The sequence below is a fragment of the Megalobrama amblycephala genome, linkage group LG3, assembly GCF_018812025.1.
Source record: "Megalobrama amblycephala isolate DHTTF-2021 linkage group LG3, ASM1881202v1, whole genome shotgun sequence".
In the NCBI taxonomy this organism is placed as follows: domain Eukaryota; kingdom Metazoa; phylum Chordata; class Actinopteri; order Cypriniformes; family Xenocyprididae; genus Megalobrama; species Megalobrama amblycephala.
Window position 1 is genome coordinate 41,928,153 of NC_063046.1, and position 26,142 is coordinate 41,954,294.

The 26,142-nt window shown below is 39.4% G+C and overlaps 1 protein-coding gene across 1 annotated transcript; it reads right to left on the reverse strand.

Moving 5' to 3' along the window:
* Window positions 1-1,903: 1,903 nt before the first annotated feature.
* On the reverse strand, window positions 1,904-26,142 carry LOC125265337 (Fc receptor-like protein 5). Its single transcript, XM_048185477.1, has 5 exons — window positions 25,699-26,142; window positions 23,616-23,888; window positions 22,930-23,178; window positions 21,724-21,837; window positions 1,904-2,359 (listed from the first exon to the last, which is right to left on the reverse strand). The coding sequence occupies exons 1-5, from the start codon at window positions 25,979-25,981 to the stop codon at window positions 2,313-2,315; spliced, it is 966 nt and encodes a 321-aa protein (XP_048041434.1). The 5' UTR covers window positions 25,982-26,142; the 3' UTR covers window positions 1,904-2,312.

Sequence of the window (26,142 nt, forward strand, 5' to 3'; positions counted from 1 at the left end):
CAGGTGTAGGCTAGCTGTGAAACTCACTTCTAGCACAATCTCAGCCCTGAGTATTTTCACCGCTGGTCAGTTACCAGGTTGTCTTCTGCCAATTCTGCATGTAGAACAGTGTGTATTGTGTACAGAGTACAGAGTATTTTAGTACTCTGAATGACATGCACTGCCATATAGAGCAGTGTTTACTTGTTTATAGAGAGATGAAGAAAGCAAGGTTAACTTACCGTCACATATACCCTGAACTCTTGGTTGATTAACCCAAACCTTGCTTACTTGAGGTATGCTGGTTCCAAAAATGTGTTCAGGAGTAAGTTCAGCCAACCCAGAGTATGTTCCCAGTTAACACAAGACCTTTTTTAACCGAGTGACGGATCAATGATTCACCATGGAAACAGACGCTAAGAAAAAGCGTGCCATTCTACTTCCTTCTTCTTTTGTTTAATGGTGATTTACATGACCTACTTTGTGCATGTCTCCACCTATTGGGTGGTTGTGCAGTCTTTTTTTCAATCTTTTTTTTTTTTAAATAAGTAATCTTTATTCACTGAGAATATTAATTATAATGTTTGTTTGATGCTAATAATTTAATAATTTAATGAGATATCATATGTATTTTATTATAGAAATTATACCATAGAAAACAAACTGTTACAAAAAGGATAAAAAGCAGATCCATGTGTGAGATGACAATAAAAAAAACATATATTAGAATTGAATAAACATTCAGCTTTTTTAATGCATTATACACTAGTTGACATAAACATATTATGAGTATAACAATGAAAGCAGCCATATTTATTAAAAAACAAAAAACAAACAAACAAACAAACAAACAAACAAACAAAAAACACACACACACACACACACACACAAAGACAGGGTTAGCGTGGCATGTGTGGGATGGCCGGAGATGGGTGTGGATTTTGGGCCCCTGGGCACCTCACCCTGATAACCCGTTGCAACATGACGCTGGCGGGGGTCTATCCTATGCCGTGGCCATGATGGGTATCAGAGGCAGCTCAATAATACCTTATTAGTAATAGCTGCATCAATATTACTATTATTAATATTTTTACTATTGTTATTGTTATTATCATTGCTATTACAACTACTACTAATATCACTAATGGCTGTATCAATATTATCATTATTAATAATATTATTGTTATTGCTATTACTACTTCTTTTATCTTTATTTGTCCTCTTCCTGATCCTTTAACCTCCCCCTCATTCCGGATGAAATTAGTATATTTGTTAATATGTTTATCATTACTACTACTGCTAATACTATTTTTACTATTTGTCATTTCTTATTAATTGGATTTATCATTATTATTATTGTTATTTTTGTTATTAATATTGCTATTACTATTGCTACTATCACCTTCCTCATCCCCCATTTTCCATTTTTTTTTGTGTGATACTATTATTATCTTTATTATTATTGTCATTAATTTCTCTCTCTCTCTCTCTCTCTCTCTCGCTCTCTCTCTCTCTATATATATATATATATATATATATATATATATATATATATATATATTTTATGTCTGTTGTACTTCCCTTCATGCTCCTTTATTCATATATTTCCACTCCCACACCCAGTTACACTGACAGTTACACACACACACACACACACACACACACACACACACACACACACACACACACACACACACACACACAGTTATAGTTATATTAAGGAGTAATTTATTCCGTTCTTATATTATAGCCACCTGACTAGTGGCAGGTCTATGTGTTCAATTTCACAAAACTATAAGACTTTTTGAAATCATATAAGCTATTTAGAAGACACAATTTAAACATGATTTACTGCCATTGTGTGAATAATATGTAATCATGTGTATTCAATAAAAAGTAATTTTTATTTCTGTGATTGGTGAGCATAAGAACATGTCACTGTGGACTGTGTTGAAACTTTACCTACAACAAATCCTTCATACATTTTTGCTTAAGGTTATACAACATGAGAAAAATGGAGACTGAATGCTTTCTGAATGCACTGTAAACAGTATGCATTTGTAACCAGATTTACATTTATTAATTTACATTGTTTGCAGATGCTTTTAGCCAAAGTGATGTGGAAGAATAGGTTAATACAATGATTTTAATTATGGAGTTGATAACTTTACAATTATGGCAATACAAAATTTCAAAGCAAGCTAGAAGGGCAAGTAAAATAATTACAAATACATTTATAGTTAATTAGGACATTTTAAAATGTCAGTTAAATTTTATTCAAAAGCAATTTAGCTTAAATTTCATCTGACATTGGATTCCTATGCCAAGCACTGTCATGCTGATGTGTCTGCCAAATTAAAGCGGTCTTCAACAGGTGTAACTGTGAAACATACATAAAAAATAAATAAATTAATTAATTAAATTAATCGGCTTTAATGGTCATAAAATACACTAAGCCATTGTAAAACATGAATATGTGCAGTTGTTACAATATCAGTGGTCATTAATGAAATATATAAGTAAGGGATAAAGATTAAATATAAAACACTTACCCCCAGTTTCACAAACAAGCCTAATCCCAGACTAAAATGCATGTTTGAGTTTCTTTTAACTGAAAGCAACTTGCACCAATATATCTTAAAATATGTCAGTACCTTTATTTTGTCTCAAGATTTACACCAGTAATGTTATTTTTTTTTTTTCCATTTTTTTTTCTAAGGCATGTTTATAAAAGCTACTTAAATGTCCTACTTGAAATAAGACCTAATAATGGTTTAATCGAATCCCTTTTTAGATTCTAATTTGTATTAGACAGGCCAGTGTACAGTAATATAAAAGACAGTGTCAAACAGTGTCATGTTATCTTGTCCGCCAGATCACTGCATATTCAGTGTGTGGTTTTCAGCAGGTTCAACTGTAATATAATGCCCTCCATAAGTATTAGAACAGTAAAGACAACATTGGACTTTTTGCTGTGGAGTCAATAAAGACAAAATAAATTGTCACATTCTGTTATGGGCTGTTTCAACACATATATGTTTTACAAACTAAGAAGAACAAGGCAAACAGGACACCGCTGAACCTGAGGGACTGCCTGGTGAACTGAATTGCAGAGCCGAGTCTGACTGTCTGAATAGGCCAGCGGGACAGTCTGGGAAGCTTTAGCAAGGCTCCTAAGGCCTGTACGAGTGGCACTAAGGGGACACAGACATACCAGTGGGGGCAGCGAGGGCTATTGGGTCTACCCCGCACAGCATCCCGAAGTAGAGGCAGTGAGTGTGGTGTACTTACCTGGCTCTGTGGGTCCTGTGAGGGACTGGCTAGAGAGGCGTGAGGAAGCAGCATGTCCTCTAACACACACTCCATGCCTGTGGCGAAAGAACTGGGGCTGGAAAGGAGGAAGCAGCGTGTCGCTCATTGCCCACGCACACCCTGTATGACTGGACAGTCAGGAAACCGCTCTTTCTTGCAGGGCCAATTGGGCCAATGGCGGAACAGTAGTAAGATTCTCCACCCGGCCCAACTTCTGAGAAAGAGCCTTTCCCTGCAACTCCAGGTCACCTGTCCCAGGGCCACCTCACTAACCATTTAGGTTTAGCAGTGACCTGGGGACGGGCAGCATCACCTTCCTGCATAGGGCTTGGCCTTGCAGCTGAGCTGGGGCGGAGCACTGCTTGGTCAGAAATGGGCAGAAATGTCTGCTTCTGAACTGTCGGGAACTGCTGTGCAATCCCCGGCAGTGTCACCAAGAGATCACCTTGTGAGATGGGAGTGTCAAGAAAGCGCACTTTGTTGACATCTCGCATCTCTGCAAAGAGATGGCATTCCTGGACCAATAAGGTGTACATCGTCACGCCGAGGGCATGTGCTGTGACTTCTCTTGGCCAGAGGGCAAGGTCAGTCAGCATGCACAGGCCCTGCATCAACCCTGGCTCAAAACCACCCTCATGCATTGCTTTGACCAGCAGGATGACCATTGCATGCAAGAAGCAGGTGGCCTGTCCAGCAGCACCATGAGGCTTAACAGCTAGAGCTGCCATCACCTCACAGGCACTGGATGGGAGCCACATATGATTCCTCCAGGTGGCAGCACTTTGCGGGCATAAATGCATCGCAATTGCACAGTCCACCTGAGGAACCCCCATGAACCTCCTGACCGCCCCACAGACAGGGGGAAGTGAGAGGGGAAAAACTTTGAACAGATTTTGGCACTAATGTACATTCCATACTGCCAAAGCTCTTCATGCACTTCTGGGAAGAAAGGTATGGGTGTCCCAGGAAAGCATGGCTGTCAACTCTGAATCCGTGGCAACACGTGCTGTCAGCAGGCAGCTCACAGGCACAGGAGATCTGTGGGGGTTTTCCCAGCAGAAAACTCTCGCTGTAACCCTCAGTCTCCCAAAGTGTTGAACAGACCCCCGGTTTACACACAAGCAGCAGCTGGGCAACAACAAAGAGGACTCAAGCCATTACGAGAAAGGAGAGTCATGACCTGCGTGTGGATGTGATCATATTCCCACGAGAACACAAATCACCCACGAATGCTGCATTAATATGCTGGGGATGTGAGACAGGGATCATGGCCATCAGATGAAAACAGGAACTGACTGCACCCAGGAATGAAAGGACAGAGAGGTGTCTTTAACTCTCTGGAGTCAGGTAACGCGCTGGCGCGTTTTGCTGCAATGTGAAAAAAATCCTGCAAAACAGACTTAAAATACTCCATAATTTTTTGTCATAGAGACATAAGTAATATATCAATTGAAACTATAGAATGTCTTCTTTTATTTGTGTACACTCAGAGTAAAAACAAAATGTTGTGCTTTTTGTAAAATAAAGAAAACTAACATGATGCGTGATCTCTCGTCTCCCTCTAAACGAAGTCCAATCTGATAGTTCTCAGAAAATTAACTGTAACTTAGTGAATACTAATGACAAAAAAATTAGACTTATGTCTAAAGAAATGTTGAAATGTCAGGTTTTAAATCGTGTAAGTCAAATCGAAAACAAACATTCTGTGTTTATGTAATCTGTATGAAAAGAGACACGTCAGAAGTCCGTGATTCAGCTCATTATCCGCTAATGCGGCCACGCCCATGGAGCCAGTGCTATTCTGAGGCAAATTCTGAGGCAATACATGCATACATTTTCTCAATCGTGTATTTATTGTCTTGAAAAGTGTTTATCTGGATGGTAAAGCCATGGTTAGCGACCTCTAGAAGACATGCCGTTAGTTCCTGGTTCCTGTTCTTCTTTAGATGAATTTGTGGACTAAAGGTGTACAGAGAGCCCTCCGGCTGCAAGTATGAATTGAAAACACAGAATCCAGCGCTCATAGTGATGACAATAAATATTAAATAAATATTACTCCTCTGTATAGAAAATTGACAAACAGTTGAGCATTGTAGCATCTGGACCAATCAGGCACACAAAATTATTCATTATATTTAAGGAATTACCCATAAACTCACTCAAAACTCTGTGAACCCATCCCCCTAAAACTGCAACTAGCATCCCAAACGTAGCTAAACTACAGGCAGAACTAGGTGTTCTGTTACAGATACTTTTACGATCAGGAAGAATTTTGCAGAGACTAGTGACTCATTCTTTCTGAGAAGGACAAATAAACTCCTTTAATCCTATGTATTCTCTATATAACCACTTAGGAAATGTATAAACATGTATCCAAGTTTCCCATCTCATGACTTTTCTGTTATGGGCTTTATTCTATGTATTCATTTTCTCTTTTGAACTAGTTTGGTATTAATATTCCAGAGCTGCAATGTATAGTTAACTGGAATCACATGGGTAGCATGTTTGGTATCTACGGACTCCAACTTTCGATTCCTATTTGGTAATTTATGTTATGTCCATACCTGTGCAACACATCAGTATTACAAGAATCTTTAATAGTTCTTATTCAAGAACTCAGCTTGTTAATCTTTCTTGGTCGTAAAAGCCCTGACAGGAGGTGTGTTGTTGCCCGGAAATACAACACCTTCATTGGCTACATCAACTTTAAGAGGTTGGACTTTGACCAGAGGTTAAAAGCTAGAGAACAATGCCACTCCCTCTCTTTCCTTGCCTCGTGGACAACTGAAAAGAACCCTCTTGGCTGAAGGCCGCTTCAGGCCAAGGCCTGTTAGGCCTAGGCCTGCCGGCCTCTGCCTATAAACCAGCCATGTGCTCAACATCCAACATAGAAAAGACTGGCAACAACTTCAGACGAAATCCTCAAGACCTCTCCTCAACCTGCCGATCCGACACTCCCCAGCCTAAAGGCATCTTGCAAGTATCGTACATTTTAACACTAAACAGCGATTTAGTATTGCTTTGTAAGACTCACCTTTGCTATTGCTAAAAGAAACTGATGATTCCTTTCCAGATTGTCTTTGACTTTTCCTATAGCTCTAGTAACAGTACATCTTCCGGTTCAACCCTATCATTACTCATTCTTACCTACAGTACGTATGTGTGTGATCTTTGTTGTATGTTATGTGTTTGTTAGTTTAGTTATGTGTTTGTGAGTTAGTTAATAAACTTTGTGAACAATACATGTTTGGCTCTGACTCCGTCTGCTAATAAACTGCCTCTTAAGTGATTTAGATCCCGACTAGGTGCTCTGAGTAGTACGGTACAATAAAAATGTTATTTTTCCATAACTTGGAAATTAACATTTCTTAGAATTAATAAACAATCAACACAGAACGTTCACTGGACGAACAGGTTAATTGATTGTAATATTAATCTTAATGTAGCTACATCCAGTTAATCTGATTAACGGATTTAAATATTTATAATTAATCATAATTAATAATCATAATGAATTATGAATAATTATTAATATTTCCCCTTTGAGTTAATTCGCTACAGCATATAGGACTTGATAGTACAATCCCTTAGAATAATTGGCACTTTGTTGACATCGCGAGTGGGGAGAAGGGGTAATCACTCAGGTGGGCACCCTCCTTCCTTGGTGTTTCGCTGATAGGCCCACGACACCTCCAAAGGGCTCAACAGCGACACCTGGCGTCCCAGGTGCGCTCCCCTCTGCTTTTACCCCTCTAGGTCATTTTGCAGCCCATTTAGTATCCTTCCTTTTTAGCCACAGCCAGTTGCTACTTCGCTCAGCAGCTTCTGACATCAACCTTATGGCTCGTCGTAAGGCCTGTCCTCTGACTTCAAACCCCTTCAATAGCCTGGTTGTTGCTATGGCTACGAAGCCTCTGCACCCAACCTCTACGGGAAGCAACTGGGTTTGCCAGCCCCATTGTACTGCTTCGGCTGCTAGGTTAGAGTACTTCAGCCTTTTACGTTCGTTTGCTTCACCAATTGTAGCCTCCCAAGGCACAGTTAATTCCACTATGAACAGGGATTTTTGTGAGGTTGACCATAGTATCAGGTCTGGCCTGAGGTTAGTTGTAATTATCTCAGGTGGAAAACGGAGCTTCTGGTCCAGATCAACCTGCATTTTCCAGTCCCGAGCAGTGTCCAGCGGGGTTGTTTCCATTTTTGTTGTTGGCTTAACTGAAAGCTGACCTGCTCTTACAAAGGCGGTGGTTTTTAAGAATCCAGGCTTTGGAGGAGGGAGGGCATTGGTGGTGGTTCTCCTTCCTTCCAGAACAATCGCCAGTTGTCTCAGAACCTGATTGTGCCTCCAGGTGTAACGTCCTTGGGAAAGACTAGTTTTGCAGCCAATGAGGATATGCCTTAGCGACGCTGGGGTTTGACAGAGAGGACATATGAGAATCCATCAATATTTCTCCAAATGTGCATGCTTTTAAGCTAAAATGCTATATGAAATGCCATTGAGGTAACATAACTGTTCAGACACTTTGCATCACAGAAATACATTATATTTTAAAGTATATAATAGAATACCATTATTTTAAATTGTAATAATATTTCACAGTATTGCTGTTTTTTCTGTATGTTTGATATACACCATGATGAGCTTGAGACATGATCACAGAGGGTTTTTTCACAGCCTACCTGACTGAAAGAGCTCATTATTATGCATTTAGTCATTTCAGGTCATTATTATGCGATTCTTTTGTCTTCTCAGGTGAGAATCACCAATTATTCATGATGATTCATGCCTCCACGCATACTGTGTTTTTTGACAAAAATATACCAATACCCAGAAGTCTTGTGAACACATATATATTATTATTTTTTGGCCTTATTTCAGTGACTTAAGTTTTTTGTTTTTTCAATAACCACGCATAAACGTTATTCCTTCAAAAACACAAACATGTAGATACATGTTCCTCACATATTATGGTAGCCTAGTTTGTGCTGAATACAGTGTAATGACACTTGTGTCATTAATATGTTTATGAACAACTGAAAAAAAGCACAAATGTCAGGGCATGTCAAAACTTATCCAGGCCCCAAATCAGCCTCAGACTCCAGAGGGTTAAAAAGACGCTCACTGCCGTGCTTGCTCTTTTAGGGAAATACTCTTAGCCGAAGAACCCAGGGGAGAATGCTGCCCAGCAAGCTGGATGCAAACACAGCTGGAATGCGGCATCACACCTGCAGAGAGATCCCATGACGAGGTGCAAGCAAAATAGCAATTAAAATTGCTGTTTTCTGAGTTTTCGGTGTGTTCTCCTGATAGCAATTAAAATTGAAGAAATTATTGAGAAATTAAAATCAATCAGGTGAATTGGAAAGAGTGATCGCTGTACAACCGCTCAGCTCCGAAGCAAAAGTATGAATGAAATGAGTATGCCGATGTAACCCCTCTACCCAGGTCCTACTCTCCCCGCTCTGCGCGGGCCTCAAACCTGTGTCTCCGGCGTGGGAGTCGGATGCTCTAGCAAGGAGGCTAAAGGTTGCAACCCCTAGCGTCAGTCGCTAGAGCGTCTCTTGAGATCAGAGGAGTGAGGTTTACTCGCACAACGACTACTAGCTGGCCTCCCTTACACCGGTTCTATTTATACCCATATGTGCCAGGTAGGTGTGGCTCAGCATACAAATCTCACTGGCCAATCTCGATTAGCTCGTTTTGTACCACTTGGAGGTGATTGGGCTTCCAGGCGAGACCCCATTACATCAGTATCGACGTAACATCGAACGTGACTTACTGAATGGGAACTGAAAACATTTTATGGAAGTAATTTAATGCCAAATGTTTTTGAAATAAAAAGCTTGTTGAATTGCACACATTAGCTGTGCTTGCATTTAGATGCATTGTATTTTTAAGGCTTGCATTTTTATGGGCTGAAATTCAACATGGTCGTATATTTAAGCTGTGAATATTTCAATTAAAAATATTTCACACAAATTTTCATTATTAAAAATTCAATAATTTATATTCACCTTTCAGATTTCACTTCCAAAATATTCATTCTGTTTAAAAATACAACCTATAAAATTCAACTAGCAATTTTCAGTCCATTTTATTTCGCTTTACAAATTCGCTTCCACAAATTCAGTGGTTCAAATTCGGCAGAAAATTCAACATTTCACATCCGGGGAACTGCAGGAAAATCAGTAGAGTGCCGATGCATGATCTCCATCTGCTGTTAGTCGACTTCACCAGCAGGTGCCGCTAGCGGCTGTTTACAAAGACGAGCAACGGCTAGTAAGTCATCATTCATTCATAAAAACGGATTTTCAGAAATGGAGCAAGCGGTAAGTGAATGTGTGATGATTATCAGGGCCAGTATAAATGCAGAAAAGCTGATAAAGACACAAAAGCTGCATTTATGTTTAATTCAGTGTTTAATTCAGCCGCGCGGTGTTGTAATACTATGGTTTCCCTCATCCGTCATAGCTCCCTGCCATCAGGACATATAAAACTCTTAACACAGCTTAATGGACTCGTGATATAAAAGACCAAACTCGCACCTCATTTGTGATGTAGATTATACTATATAGGCTCCAAGAAAGCAGATACTGGCATAAAGTTGTTTTGACCCTGAACGTCAATTCGCAAATTTAGGGACCGTCTCTAAAGTTACGATATTGGTATTCACGTTTCTACCTTCAGTAGCGTTTAAAGAGAATGATTTACAGTCACAAAACCAACTCTAAAGTGTTCATCTAGGTCTCAGGTCGAACAGTGATGCGCCCTACTCTCTCTCTCTCTCACTCTCTCTCTCTCTCTCTCTCTCTCTCTCTCTCTCTCTCTCTCACACACACACACACACACACACACATTCAAACACACACAACTCAAAGTACATGCACATACTTTTTTCTTTTCTTTTTTTCTTTTTACACATTCATCACACAATTCGTTCTACTTAGTTAATTTTATTTTTCCTGCTCATATAAATGCTTTGGCAACACAATGTAAAATTTGTATAAGCAGGATAATATATGAGCAGGAAAAATGAAAATGAAGTAGAATTAATTGTGTGATGAACGTGTTAAAAAATAGAAATAGTATATAATATGCATGTACTTTGAGTGGGGTGTGTTTGAATATGCATGTGCATGTGCGTACAAGAGTTTGTGTGAGTTCAAGTGTGTGTGTGTGTGTGTGTGTGTTCTTGTTTATATTACATCGTGGGGATGTATATAAATGTCCCCACGATGTAATATAAACCTGAGTTCACCTACATCGTGGGGACCGGCCACCGGTCCCCACAATGTAAATTAATTATTAAAAATACTAAATGGTGGTTTTGTGAGAAAATAAAGGTATGCACAGGTTCCTGTGATGGTTAGGTTTAGGGTTAGGGGTAGGGTAGGGGGATAGGAAGTACGGTTTGTACAGTATAAAATGCATTGCAGCCTATGGAAAGTCCCCACAATTCACAAAAACCTAACATGTGTGTGTGTGTGTGTGTGTGTGTGTGTGTGAGTGAGTGAGTGAGTGAGTGAGTGAGAGAGAGAGAGAGAGAGAGAAGGGCGCATCACTGTTCGACCTGACACCATATGAACACTTTACAGGTAGTTTTGTGACTGTAAATCATTCTCGTCAAATGCTATTGAGCTTTAAATTATGGCATTTTTTGTATGATCCCATACAGTAGTGAAATACATAGCAATATTCACATATTACTTGACAGTTTATTTGGAAACACTTTACAATATGGATGGATCATAATGTCTTAACTAACATGAACTATCCATGAGCAATACATTTGTTAATGTATTTGTTAATCTTTGTTAGGGTTTATAAAATTACAGCGGTTCATTGTTCATGTTAGTTCACAGTGCATTACCTAATGTTAATACAACTCTTGATTTTAATAATGCATTAGTAAATGCTGGAATTAAAATTAACAAAGATTAATAAGTGCTGTAGAAGTGCAGTTCTTTATTAGTTCATATTAACTAACTATAATATAAAGTGTTACCTTTTATTTTAATAAGCATCAAAAATCTAAAAGGTTTGCATTACCTGAGACCTAGATGAACACTTTAGAGTTGGTTTTGTGACTGTAAATCATTCTCTTTAAAAGCTACTGAAGGTAGAAACGTGAATACCAATATCGTAACTTTAGAGACGGTCCCTAAATTTGCGAAAATCAAACGTTCAGCGTCAAAACAACTTTATGCCAGTATCTGCTTTCTTGGAGCCTATATAGTATAACTTACATCACAAACGAGGTGCGAGTTTGCTCTTTTATATCACTGTACACGAGTCCATTAAGCTGTGTTAAGAGTTTTATATGTCCTGATGGCAGGGGAATCCTATGACGGATGAGGGAAACCATAGTATTACAACACAGTGCTGCGATATAAAGTTAAGGAAACTAAACAACAGAGAGAAATATATGTCTACCTCAGATTTAATGTATGATCTGTACACCAGCATCGGACAATATAACGTTATAATCTCGTTCACGGGAGAGAAAGCTGCTTACATGTAGACTAAACAGGGAAAGTAACCGTAAAGACACTGAATTAAACATAAATGCAGCTTTTGTGTCTTTATCAGCTTTTCTGCATTTATACTGGCCCTGATAATCATCACACATTCACTTACCGCTTGCTCCATTTCTGTAAATCCGCTTTTATGAATGAATGATGACTTACTAGCCGTTTCTCGTCTTTGTAAACAGCCGCTAGCGGCGCCTGCTGGTGAAGTCGACTAACAGCAGATGGAGATCATGCATCGGCACTCTACTGCTTTTCCTGCAGTTCCCCGGATGTGAAATGTTGAATTTTCTGTCGAATTTGAACCACTGAATTTGTGGAAGCGAATTTGTAAAGCGAAATAAAATGGACTGAAAATTGCTAGTCAAATTTTATAGGTTGTATTTTTAAACAGAATGAATATTTTGGAATTGAAATCTGAAAGGTGAAAATAAATTATTGAATTTTTAATAATGAAAATGTGTGTGAAATATTTTTTATTGAAATATTCACAGCTTAAATATACGACCATGTTGAATTTCAGCCCATAAAAATGCAAGCCTTAAAAATACAATGCATCTAAATGCAAGCACAGCTAATGTGATGCATGTTTTTTTTCCAGTTAGTGCAATTCAACAAGCTTTTTATTTCAAAAACATTTGGCATTAAAATACTTCCATAACATTTGGCAAAGTGATACAGAACTGCAATGCGGTCAAGACCTGCTAGAACTACTTTAGCCATGCGTTTCCCTGAAAATAATTGTACACCTTAGAACCTTGGTCAACCAATCAGATTCAAGCATTCAACAGCCAGGGTTGTAAAAATTCCGTCATAATCTATTATTGCCCGTCATTTTAATTTTCATATTTTCTAATAGCCTTTATTTTCATTCACATTTTACTCACGAAAACAAGCACATAGCCTAAAGAATTCATTTATTTATTTATGAACAGAACAAATGAACAAAAACTGCAAAACTGCAACTAACAAGTTAATTTTTTCCCCCGCACTGACAGCGGAGGCAATTTAAACATGGCCATTTGAGCCAGAACAGGCAGATATAAACAACGCAACTTGCATAACTTAACTACGTAACAAAATATTTCAATCGTTGTTCTGGCCTACCTGCCTGAACTCAAATCTTCCTCCTGTTCCGCATCGACTTGAATTGGGTGCTCGCCTGTGCGTAATCAAACGCATCAAGGGAGACAGATGCAGAGGCAATTGTCATTAAATTCTGCATCTTTGCCTCAGAAAGACGACTTCTTGTGACAATTTTGATTTTGTTCTGGAGGCTGAAACCACGTTCTGCTGCCACACTGGAGATCGGAATTACTAGCGCTACTTCAGCCAGAGTTTTGTAGTCAGGAAACATTTCTCCCAGGGAAGTGATCAGAAGTTTGCAGGACTCTCTGAATGTGGGATTTCCTGATCCTGCAAGCACTTGTTTCATTGGGAGGAAATCCTGCAGCACGCGCTCCTTCTGCACCAGGGGCGCAGATGAACACTTCTGCCCTCCATAGTGGTCACAAATGCGCTCCAAAGCATCCAGCCCATAGCTCTTCAATGCAATGTCAGTGCCCGGATAGCGAGATGCATTGAGTATGGTGTCGAGGTCAGCGATGAGACCCACATGCTCCAAAGGAAATCTTTTTCTGATAGATCTGGTGAGCTCTGCTATGTACTTTTTGCGCAAAACTGAAAAGCTCTGCGCATCTGCACGTGTCAGAATAATGCCACAGAACTTGCCATCTTGTAAGTCCTTGTTGAATTCTGTCTCCGCTTCACCTGGCCCATTCATCAAGTCATCTAGGCTAGCAAGGGTCATGTTCACAACAGTTTGGATGTGTGAGATGTTAACATCATCTTTTTGGAACATGAGATTCATGCGGTTCACAACGGCCAAGACGTCAGACAACAGGTGAGTTAGGGCAGGGAATGTGTATGTTTGGATGTGCTTTCGAATACCACTAGCTACCGGGCAGTTTTTCAAGTTTTCCTCCTCCTCCAATTCCAACACCAGAGAAACCCAGTTGGCACGTATGCCTTTAACCTCTCCAATGAGAGCCAGCGTGTTGCCGATGGTTGTTTTAGACTCAAAAGGTCTTGTGCCTCCATTTCATTTTGGAGTTTATTTAATCGGTTTGTTCGAATGGGGGAATTCTTGTAGTATGTGTATATGTTATTAACAGTGGTGACATATGCACTTATTTCACACACATCATTGGAGGCATCACAAGCAGCCAGTGCCGTTCTGTGTGCACCACAGTGAATGTTCATGAGGTAGGGACAATCATTCTGACGAAGATGCTGCGCAACTCCGGCCTTTCGACCCACCATCACATTCGCTCCATCACTTCCCAGTCCAACTACCCGACCCATAGCTACACTAAATGGTTTAGCTCCCCAGTACTTGAGCGAGCTCTTAAATCATTATAATCCTTCATGTTTATTGCGATCTCAGAATTCAGGCCAGCTGATAATACCTAGAATATCAAAATCAACCGCAGGCGGTAGATCCTTCTCCTATTTGGCACCCAAACTCTGGAACAATCTACCTAGAATTATTCGGGATGCAGACACACTCTGTCAGTTTAAATCTAGACTAAAATCACATCTCTTTAACACTCTGAGGTCTGAGGTATCGCCGGCGATACCACCGCGTTTTTTTCTTACCAGTGTGAAAGAGACTCAAAATACTCTGTCAATGTTGCACATACAATTAAGAGTTATACACCATTTTAATCTGTGGAATATCTTCTTTTATTTGTGTACACTCAGAGTAAAAATAAAATGTTGTGTACCAGTTATCAATGTAAAGCTGCTTTGACACAATCTGCATTGTAAAAAGCGCTTTATAAATAAAGGTGACTTGACTTGACCACAGTCTGACAACACATCTTTTATTTTTGCGGTGATGCATTCTGCAGTGGCCGAGGGTATTACATGGTTTCCAATGAACACAGTTTCAGGGTCCCCTCTCTGCTGAATTGTCAGGTACGTGATCAGCATTTTCTCAACCGTAATATTTGTCATTTCATCAACTATTAGCCCAACGTATCTGCTGTTGGCAATGCGATCATCAACAGCGCTACTTATGGTCATTGCTATAGCCTCCTCCATCTGACTGACACTGTCGTGGTGGGTGTATGTGTGTGCACTGTTCAGGTTTGGACACCCAGCAGACTGTAAGAGGTGCATTAGGTTGGCATATAGGTGGCTCGGGGTGTTGGTATTTGCCATATGCAATACAACCTTAAGCTGTGTTTTTAATGCCTCGTTACAGGCAGCCTGTGATTTTTTGACTTGCTTAGCCATTGCCATGCTCTGGTTGACCACTTGTGTAGCTTCAATGTGGCTGTGACTACTTTTATGATAATTCAGTGCTGACTTTTGCATCGTTGTGCACCCCAGGACAAATCTGTTATTCATGTTCGCTTTTCTGCAGATGTAGCAGAACATTTTCCCACCTTCCCTCCTCAGCCACGTAAACTCCTGCTCCCACTGAACCCGGTACTCCTTAATGACCTCATTGCTGCCGCTTGGTTGCCCCGTAACAGCTGTTGACTGAATAATTTTGTCTGTTTGTCGTTCATCCTCCAATGCATCACTTCCTCTTTTTTCACCTTTATTAGCAGTATCACAACTATTTGGCCTTTTGAAGAAACTCCTCACTCAGTTGCCGTGATATTTTTGCAGCTGTATGCAGTGGTGACAAGACAATACAAGATGAGACAATACAAGATAATTCCTAATTAATAAGCGCAATTGCCATCAACTGGGCAGGAGTGGGAATTACAGTTACAAATTACAATAGTTCGCCTACAGCAGGGGTCGGCAATTAAGTTTTTCATCGACCAAAAAAAAAAAAAAAAGAATATTAATATTATCAGATGGCAGGCCAAAACATAGTCAAAGGAGACCTGAATAAGCTCATTAATGGCATGTTTGAGTCATGCTCTTAACGAACTATGTATCATTTCCTCTTTCCATATTGTGAATAATAAATGTGTATCATTTTAAAGCTGCTGTCCGCAGTTTTTCCTCTTTGTCGCCATCTCTGTTTGAAACATGCAATTGCAGTCATATGCGGAACAGTTATCTGTACGTGCGTTGTGCCTCGGCACAGCTAGTCAGCACGGATGAATCTAATGTTTGCTGTCAGTCACCGCACCGGTGTGGATACTGAACTTCAGAATCACAGACTCTACGTCTTGAAAGTATGACCAATATAAGAATTTTCACTAGAAAATATCATCTGAACAAGCAAGTAACATTTCTGCCACTTTTGTTTTGACCAACTGAGGAAAAAAGCATTAGGCCTACAATAAATTGCACTGTCAATGGTGATTAAATCTAACGATCGCTTAGCTCTGATCACAGCAAACCGTGCAAATTATTATTACTGTTATATTGTTCTCAAATTGTTAATGTTAACAACATGAGCACTGCGTGACTATGTATTTAGTGTGTATTAGCGTTACCTGTAGATTTCAATTTCTGTATCCACTCCACAGTCCGAAGTCTTTTGCTTTTTGACTACGGGTGAATCTCCAGTTGGCACTGATGATTGTCATTTGGACCTTTCTGGATTACAATCCGCCATCAAAATGATAAGTTTAATTATTTCAGCTGCTGTGAGAAAAGGCTATAAACGTGCCGCTACCGGCAGCTTCCTCACATGATTTAACTGAGTCTCTCGACGGGATTCCTTTCTGTTTACGGACGTGACGTAATGACGCACAGAGGAACTGCTGCATGCTTGAATTTCCCGCAGAAATCCGCCAGTTCGCTCTTATTATAAAACATTATTACAAGCTAACCATCGTGAATCGAGACAAGATAATTAGATAGTTTTGAACACTGGCTGGTTATGTACTTGTTCAAAAGTTGATTTTGGATAATTTTGAACCAAAAAAAGTTGCGGACTGCAGCTTTAATTTGTTGTTACACAATGGAGCCTAACTTATTGTAATAATTATTTGACGTAACATACTTTTACACTCAGAATTATTCCTTGGCATCCTCACGTACTAAAGTGCATTTTTTAAAAATTGTTTGCGTGCTGGAGGTACTATTGCGTTGTGTGCAGAGTGATGTTCACATTTAAGCTCTGGTGAGAGAAAATGGCATATGAGTCAAAAGAGGAATGTTGACAGCGAAAGTAGGGCATACAAAAAAGAATGGATCAAGACAACTATGCGTTCATCTGTCTTATCTGAAACGAAGTTGTCGCTGTTTGCAAAGAATGTAATATTAGGGGCCGTTCACATGTCGGTGAGAATATAGTTGTTTAGACCTCAGATATGTGATTTATATGTAAACATAGCGTCTATTTGAAAATTTGTTTAGATGCTTTCGGAGATGCGAGCTCCAGGCCGTCAGTGACCATTCAGCGCTCATGTAACCGCAGAGAACAGCTTTATCTTGGATAGTCCTTCTGGAATTTGCTGTTAGCACTTATGTAGAAAGTGCTTAAACATGAGGTTCTAATGGGCAATCTTTGGTCTTATTATTATATTACTTGTTCCAGGTAATAGATTCGGCTTAAGGGCTATATTGAGTTTCATAACTTCTATTTACATTGAAATTAAGTTGTTTATTTCCTATTTTACTTCTTATACTGTTATAATGGCTATTGTTGTTAATTTAAATATTATTGTTCAATAAATGAAGAGTTTGGTTCCAAAATGCAATTTGAGTAAAAAAGTGTTTTTTTTACCAAGAAAGTGGCAAGATGAAAACCTCTATTTTCCATTCCAAACTTTCACATTTCATCTTTTGGTTATAAAAACATTAAAAGAGGGAGCCAGCAGAGGGAGCCCTCTCCTAAGTATTGACTGTGTGCCGCTCCCTCTGCTTCATGAGTCACTTCCTGTTTGTGGGACATTTAAGGCTGCGTTCCACTCCAGTTTTACGGTGCGTTCCAAACGGGATATATCGCCCTCCAAAGGGCACTTCGGAGTGAAAATAATCATGGCCGCCATATTGAAGGGTCGTTCCAAACCGAAGTGCTCAAAACTGGCCACTTCAAAGGGCCCTTCGGAATGAAGGATTTCGAAGGGAACAACTGATGGACACTTCGGGCCCCCATGATCCTTTGCACAGGCAAGTTTGACGTCACAGAATGGGTACAGGAGGCTTGGAGCTCGATTTTAACTATAAAGGTATGTATAATATTTTTATGTACTACTGTAATATTTATACGAGTTAGATTTGGTACATTATTATGGTCAAAACGACATTGTACTTCAACAAAAAAACTTTACAGCTCCCTTTATCAGTCCATTCAAATGTTTAAAATACATATATACAATATAGCCTACATGCGATAAACCTAAAATAAATAAATAAACTAACGTTAAATAAAGGGCGCAGCTTGCACAATCTGCTCCTCCTTGATTGTGTCGTTAAGATGACACAGAAGTGCGTTCCAAAAAAAGAGTTTTTTTGACCCCTACACCCTTCATCCCTTCGAAGCTCTCACTCCGGAGGGTAAACCCTTTGAAGGGATTAGGGCATAGGGATGAGCCCTTCCGAATGGAACACAGGGTTAGACACGCACTCGCGAACTTCCCTACACACTTCCCCTCGGGGGAATCCCTGCCGCCATTTTGAAGTGCGTTCCACTTCGTGAAGTGGACGAGGGAAGTTTACATGGACAGACCCTCGCTCCCTCGATTTTAACCGAGGGAGCGAGTCTACTTCACATGTACACTTCAGGCAGCTCCATAACCCACAATGCAACACGATTATGACGTCACCGCATATCACGTTTAATTTAGCCTACCACAAACAATTCTATGATATATTAATTATTTTTTTTAAACATTTAAAACACACATATATACATATAGAATGCTGTATTAAACAAATGTGTAAGGGGAAATAAATCAGCTCCGTTGCAGATTCCAAGTGATCAAGGGCTTAGGACGTTCCAGTTCAGCCCATTGCAAAGGTTCCGCCAGAAGTGGGCACTCGTGCAACGTAAGCAATGACGTACATCCGAGTCAACGAGACCGAGGGAAGTTAGCGAGGGAAGGGCATTTAAAAACCGAACTGGAACGCAGCCTAAGTCTTACCGAGCGTTTATCTATCATTGGGTGCTTCTCAATTCTTATTTGTGCATCCTCGTTTCCTTTCCTCACTTCCTTTCCTTTCCTCACTTCCTTTCCTCACGTCTTAGCTTCACCCTTTCAGGATGCGAGGGAAGGACACAAGGAAAAGATGCGAGGACGGAGGAATTGAATCAAGTGAAATGATATCCTCGCTCCCTTTAGCGTCACTTCAAAGCGTCATCAGCTGCACGTGAGGGATCTACCCATATGTTCTTAAAGTTGATTATTTAAAAAAATATATAATAAATATTAATAAAGCAAGATGCTCCGTTGAAATATGTAAGATGTAAACATTATTTAAACTGCATACATTAAAGCATACATTTAAATTATTGCAACAGATATGAAGGGGGAGGAGAATTTATGCGTGCGTCAGGTTTCTCGACGAGAAAGATTTCTGCAAAGGATGCACCTGTATATCCTCGCTCATGACTCCTCAGGAAGCTTCCTCACTCCTCGATCCTGGCCTCCTCATGGTGCAGTTAGAGAATTGAGATGTCCTTCAAGATAACTGAGCTCAATCGGTTTCCGGGTCATAGGATGGAAGACAGAGGAGCGAGGAAACGAGGAGGGATATTGAGAAGTACCCATTGCTTGCTATCTTGTGTATGACCATTGCCTGTTTAGTTCTGTTTCTGCCTCTTGGATTACCCCTTTGATCTGTTGTTTGGACTGGACTGCCTTATTGTGTATCTACCTCTGCCTGCCTCACATCTATGCTATCTGCCTGTCGATTTGGACTTGTTTGCTGTGGATTTTATTAAACAACTGCATATGGATTCTATATTACAATTATAAAAACAGATTTTTTTTTTTCCCAAAATGCAATAAATACACGACATATTTTTTTTTCAAAATGCAATTAATCCATCAATATAAAAGTTATTTTTCATATTGAAAATACACAACAAACTAAGGCTACGTCCACACGAAGCCAGAGCTTACCCTAAACCGATCTTTTTTTTTCCTCGTCTCAAAAAATATCTGCGTCCACACGAAACCACTGAAACGACTCAAAATGATGTAGTATACATGCCAGACCATTATGTGGCGCTGTAATTCTGTCACAGAGATGCACTTAAAGCAGCGAACAAGACTTGGAGCATGCGCATAAACCTTGTGCGCTGTATACAAACTATAGTAAAGCTTAGAAATAACACTTTATTTTGGCTCAGTAGCTTCTGCAACACTAACACAAGCATCTAGAGTCTGCTATTGCTGTTGTTGTTGCTGTTTTGTGCTGTTAGCGGCGTCTGACTCGGGTCGACACGTGGGGTGATGACATCATCGTTTCAGAAAATATACGGATAGGCTGTCCACACGAAAACGCAAAGACAGCGTTTTCAGATTTATCCACTCTGGGACCCGGTTTCAAAAAATAGCGGTTTCACCTTTCTAAAACGCCGGATCCGTGTGGACGAAACGCCTATCCGATACAAAATTTGTGTGTATTCACAAAAACGCTTTGTCAATACTAATCTTATATACAGGCATTTTACTAAAAATACATTCATACATCGCTCCCAAAATGAATTCAACAAGTCATCTTGTTAATGTTATAAATGAATTATGTCTCCGTTTACCCATTAAAGAGTATCTGGTGCCACCGCATGGTTAAAATAAAACACATTTGCCGAGTACATTAGTATTAAAAACGGCTTTTAAAACTGTTTGATGCAAACAGAAGTTTGATGCTGTCGTGGAACAAGCAACAGCCGGCATTTTTCCTTCTCCCGACTCGAGTGCCTCATCTTCTTAATCTCCTCACATAAATGATTACATTTCGATGACTTGTGTTTCTTCCCCACCGCAGAAACCACCACAGATTCATCAATGCCGTCAGAATTACTCATTTTTCTGTTTTTGTTGATCACAAAGTACAAAGCAGATAAGGAAAACTAGGATGCCGGGTGTCAGAGTGCCGCCATTACTGTTTACAATGCATGGAATGGTGCACTGAGATTGGTTGAGCAGATATATCGCGTTCTGCAGAAAAAGGAGACTGGCGTTTATTGTATTTTGGAAAGAAAGGGAGAAAAAAATGACAGAATAACATGACGGATATCGCATGTTGCGCAAAATTAATAGATGACTTTTCAATACCGGCCAGATACAATACTGATTTTGGCGGAAACTCAATTTTTTTTTAAATGGCATTTATCGCATTTTGGAACCAAACTCTTCAAATAATATTTTATAAATAACATGCTGTATGTTTTGGTATTGAGAAAGGGTCTGTTAATGATTTCGACTTCAGTGAGAGTTACATTAATACACCATGAGATGGCAGCAAAGACTGTCTTTATGAGTGAGTGAGTCAGTCGCAAAGACTTTTAAATTGAAATGGACTGAAACAAGGAAGTTGTTTTTACTTTAAACAACATCTTATGAGATGCAACTGACAAATGCATTGACTAGCACTGTCATGGGAGTGATGACAGCCTGATGTTAAAAGGACAAAGACAAAGATTGCTTTCCCCAACGGATATTCAAACTGATTTTCTGATTGAGTATAAGACTGACCTGAAGAAAATCAGCTAGATGCAGGTAATACACTCGCTCAGGCGATCTCTCTCTCTCATAATACTCTATATATAACAATGAGTTTCAATGAAGCAACTCAACATTCCTTCATTACTAGTTCTAAAGTGACGTTTTAGAATTAGTAATGGAAGCTTTGGCTCAACTGTTCAACTTTCTGTGTGTGACATCCCGGTGCAATTTATTTCAAGTTGGCTAGTGGGAAACTATGACTCAGAAACAAAGTGTTTGAGAGAAGGAAATAAAGAAAAGGACATTTTACCTCTAGCTCTGTAGCATTTGACTCCCAGAATGATAGACAGAAGTAAATATGGAGAGGCTGCAAGCACACTACTGATCATTTTGAAGACTGAAATCTGATATTCTGATTGTGACTCTGAAATATATGAAATATACACATATTGTTAGAACAGGGGTTTCCATCCCTGCTCCTCGAGGGCTATCATCCTGCAGAGTTTAGCTCTAACCCTAATCAAACACATCTGAACAAGCCAATCAAGGTGTTTAAGGTATAACATGTAATGCAGAGTTCACATTGCACGATTTTCAAAGTCAAACAGATCACTGTTCTTTTCACACTGCACGACTATCTGCACGACTGCACGACTATCATTCAGTTGCTGTTGTGTGCGTGTTGCAGGATGGATCAGCAACACGGGGTTACACATTGCATGACTTTACAATAGGAAGAATCTGTGACAACTCTGTCTGGTCCACAAACTACATTTCACAACCAAACACACATGAGAAGCGAAAAGGAAATAATGCAAGATCATGCACGAGACCAGAATTGTTAATAAAAATTGTAGCCTGCAAGAAGCTTGCAATCCAAATTGTCTGTGCACTGATTTGCAGCAAGAGGGAGAAAAAGAAAAGTAAAAATCAGGGCAAAAATCGTGCAGTGTGAACTCAGCATAAATGTGTTGGAGCAGGGTTGGAACTTAAGTCTGCAGGAAAGTAACCCCCCAGGGGCAGGATTGCTACCCCTGATGTAGAATAGAGGGTATGCATCGACGTCACTTTCCCGCCAGAACGCGCTCCTTCAGCTGGACCGAGTGGTAAAAGAACCTGCTGCATGACTGGATTTAATAGGGGAAACTGTGAAAACGCGAGTAAAACAAACGATTACGCTAAAGGTTGGACTTGAAAGTGTTTCTTACAACTTGTCAAATAAACCTAATCCATGGATATTGACATGCAGCCAGGAGTCGTGTTTCCTGACAATTATATGTGCTTGATTTCAACGTCAATCACAAAGCTCTTTCTCGTTTTGGATGCGTTTTGTGTGTTTTTCGCAGGCATTCATGCTGAAAACCAATGCTGCTGCTCAGTCTTTGTGTCACTCAGTGGGCGTGACCACAGTCATAACGGTCAACGGTGGCATCACGTGCATACCCTCTATATCCTGATTAAAATTACAAGTTCAGAATGAAAATATTATCTCTTGCTTTATGAATTTCAGTCTTACTTGTGACTGAGATCCAGCTCTTTGGTGATTTTCCTCCCTCTGGGAGTTTACAGTAGTAGAAACCCTCATGTGATTTTGAGACAGTAGGGATGATCATCTTTCCTTTAGTTTGAGTCTGAAGGAGAGATCTATCATTATAGAAAACAGCTCTGAGGTTTGAAGCATTTGTACTTTTCTGTAAGCAGCGTAGAGTTATAGAATCTCCTTCGGTTACAGGATAAACAGAAGTATCCAGGATCACATCACCATCTGAAACAATGTATAAACAACAGGGGAAAGAATGCACTATTATCGAAATACTAATAGTAAAATGTTTCTACAAAATAAAACCAGAAACCGAGGGTAACGCAGGTATTACGCAATTGACAGGCGACTCCTCACACGTCCCGGAGCCTTGGTTAAAATTGCAATTTTCTCACGATTTACAAATAGTTGGAAACATTTGGGATATTGTAAGTACTCAAGTGAACAAAATATATAACACTAGCCTAGTGGTTTTTGGATATTTTACTGAAAAAATATTACATATTGTACCTTTAAGTAGAATTAAGTGGCCTTTTATTTAATTAATATAATATTAAAATTATTGTTTTTAAAAATGTACTTTTAAGATTTGAAACAATACAAGTGCATATAATAGACAATTACCCACACTTCTTTTCCACAAGAGGTGTCATGTGACTCACCATGTACTGTGATGTTCACAGGTTGACCGTGCTCTCCAGACTCAGACTGACACCAGTACACGCCAGTATCAGATGTCTTAAGAGAGCTGATTCTACACGTAGACCCTGTTTCTGACCCCCAGTCAAATGATGAACAATCTTCCAGCCTCTTACTGTATCTCCTCAGTCTCCATCCAGAGCTACTCTGACCCTCACAGCTCAGGGAGAGAGAGTCAGTGTGGAAGTGTTGAGATCTGCTGGGATTGATGATTGGAGAAGCAAGGGGCCATCGAGCTGAAAATATCGAGCTGATTTAGGCAATTATAATGAGGTTTATGCTTAAAAATTACAATTTAACAGTAGGGTGAAAAAAACATTCTCAGACATTAAGTCTGATATCACAGATTTACTTTTCAAGTAAATGTGTCTTGTTTTATGAATATTTAAAGGTGCCGTAAAACGTGTTTTTAAGGTGTCCCCTGAATGTGTCTGTGAAGTTTCAGCTCAAAATACCCCATATATTTTTTTTTTATTACATTTTTTAACTGCCTATTTTGGGGCATCATTAAATATGCGGCGATTCAGGCTGCGGCCCCTTTAAATTCTCATGCTCCCCGCCCCCGGAGCTCGCGCTTGCCTTAAACAGCATAAATAATAATAATAATAATAAGTTTTATTTATATAGCGCCTTTCCAGAGCTCAAGGACGCTTTACAGTGTACATAACAAGGAAGAGATAATACAAGTATACAATGAGAGAAACAATAATGAACATGGAAGTATACAGAAAAAAGAGTCAAGTACAAAATTACAAAACAGGACTTGAGACATAACATTCAGAGAAATATTAGTAATAATGCAGTGCAATCAATGAAACAAATCAAGAGGTATAACATTCAGAAAACAGGTGAGTTTTGAGTAATGATTTAAATTCAGAGATATTATTTACACAACAGAGTGAGCGAGGGAGAGAATTCCAGAGTTTGGGTGCGATAGTACAGAAAGATCTGCACATAAACAAAGATAAAGATAAACAAAGTTCACACAGCTAATATAACCCTCAAAATGGATCTTAACAAAGTGTTAGTCATGCAGCATGTCTAATCGCGTAAGTATGTTGTTCATTTGTATGTTTACATTTGATTCTGAATGAGTTTGATAGTGCTCTGTGGCTAAAGCTAACATTACATACTGTTGGAGAGATTTATAAAGAATAAAGTTGTGTTTATGAATTATACAGACTGCAAGTGTTTAAAAAATGAAAATAATGACAGTCTTGTCTCTGTGCTCAAAGAGTTGTATAAGCAAGGTAAAAAAAAAGAACATGATTGCTTCAGAAAATGCATTTTTATCTTATGTTTGCTTTTGTTAACATGACATTAACAGCTTTAGGGTTTATTGTCTCAGATAGTACAGGTACGTCTCTAATATGTCTGCTACACATGTTTCTGTGGTGTATGTATGCTATCAGGGTGGATGTGGTATGCCATTTTTAAACATAATACAGCATTAACCTTTCAGTGACGCTCACTGGACATTTCACTTCGAAAATTTCACGAAATGTGCTAGAAGCAATGTAATATATTTTTGCTAAAAATTGTCGCCACAATCATGTTTTTCCAATGAGCTTGTGTTTTTGAAACCAGTTAGAATTTGAAAAATCCACTAACTTGATTAAAGGGATAGTGTCCCCACAAAAATTATGTCATTTGCGTCATTAAAAACCTTTCTTCTGCAGAACATAAAAGAGCACTGGGAAACAAATTTCATTGGCCAAAAAAACCCATCAGACTTTTGTTTCACAGAAGAAAGAAAGTCATACAGTTTTAGAATGATATGACGGTGAGTAAATAACTTTTTTTTCCTTTTTTTTTTTTTTGAATGACTTATTCCTTTAAGGTGGCTAGCCCTAAATACTCAGTCCCTCTATCAACCATCTTAACTAGTTTGACAACTTACTGATCAGCTAGAAATTGTATAGTCCAGTGACGATTAGAAGCTGGTTCCACTTGATTTTCAGAATATAGTGTATGTCAAAGCAAGCAGTAAATGGACAAAACCTGCTCTACTGGTTCACAATTCCATCCATGAACACAAATACTCACTGATGACCCAGAGAAGCTCTGTGTGGCTGTATTCTGTGTAATATCCTCCTCTCTCCGCTCGGCACATGTAAACTCCTGTGTGCTTTACAGCAGCAGGACTGATAGTGTAAGAGCCTTGAGCTCCTCTTTTGCTGTCTGACAGGAGGTTATAATCATCTCTGTACCAGCTGAACGTCCATCCTCTTGAGGAGCTTCTCACCTTACATGTCAGAGTTACTGAGTCTCCCTCAGTCAGCCAGTTCTGAGGATAAATCATCAAAACTGCTTGGGCTCTTTCTGTCATGTGAAAAATGATGTGTTATTTTCCATAGTGAATAGTTTTGAGAACAGTGAAGAGTCATTTGTCTGACCCTATTAAAAAAAGGAGCACTTGATTCCCTTTCAAAGGAACTCGCACTGCGTCAAAGATGCAGTGGGAATGTCTCTGTGTGACTGGGTCGTGAA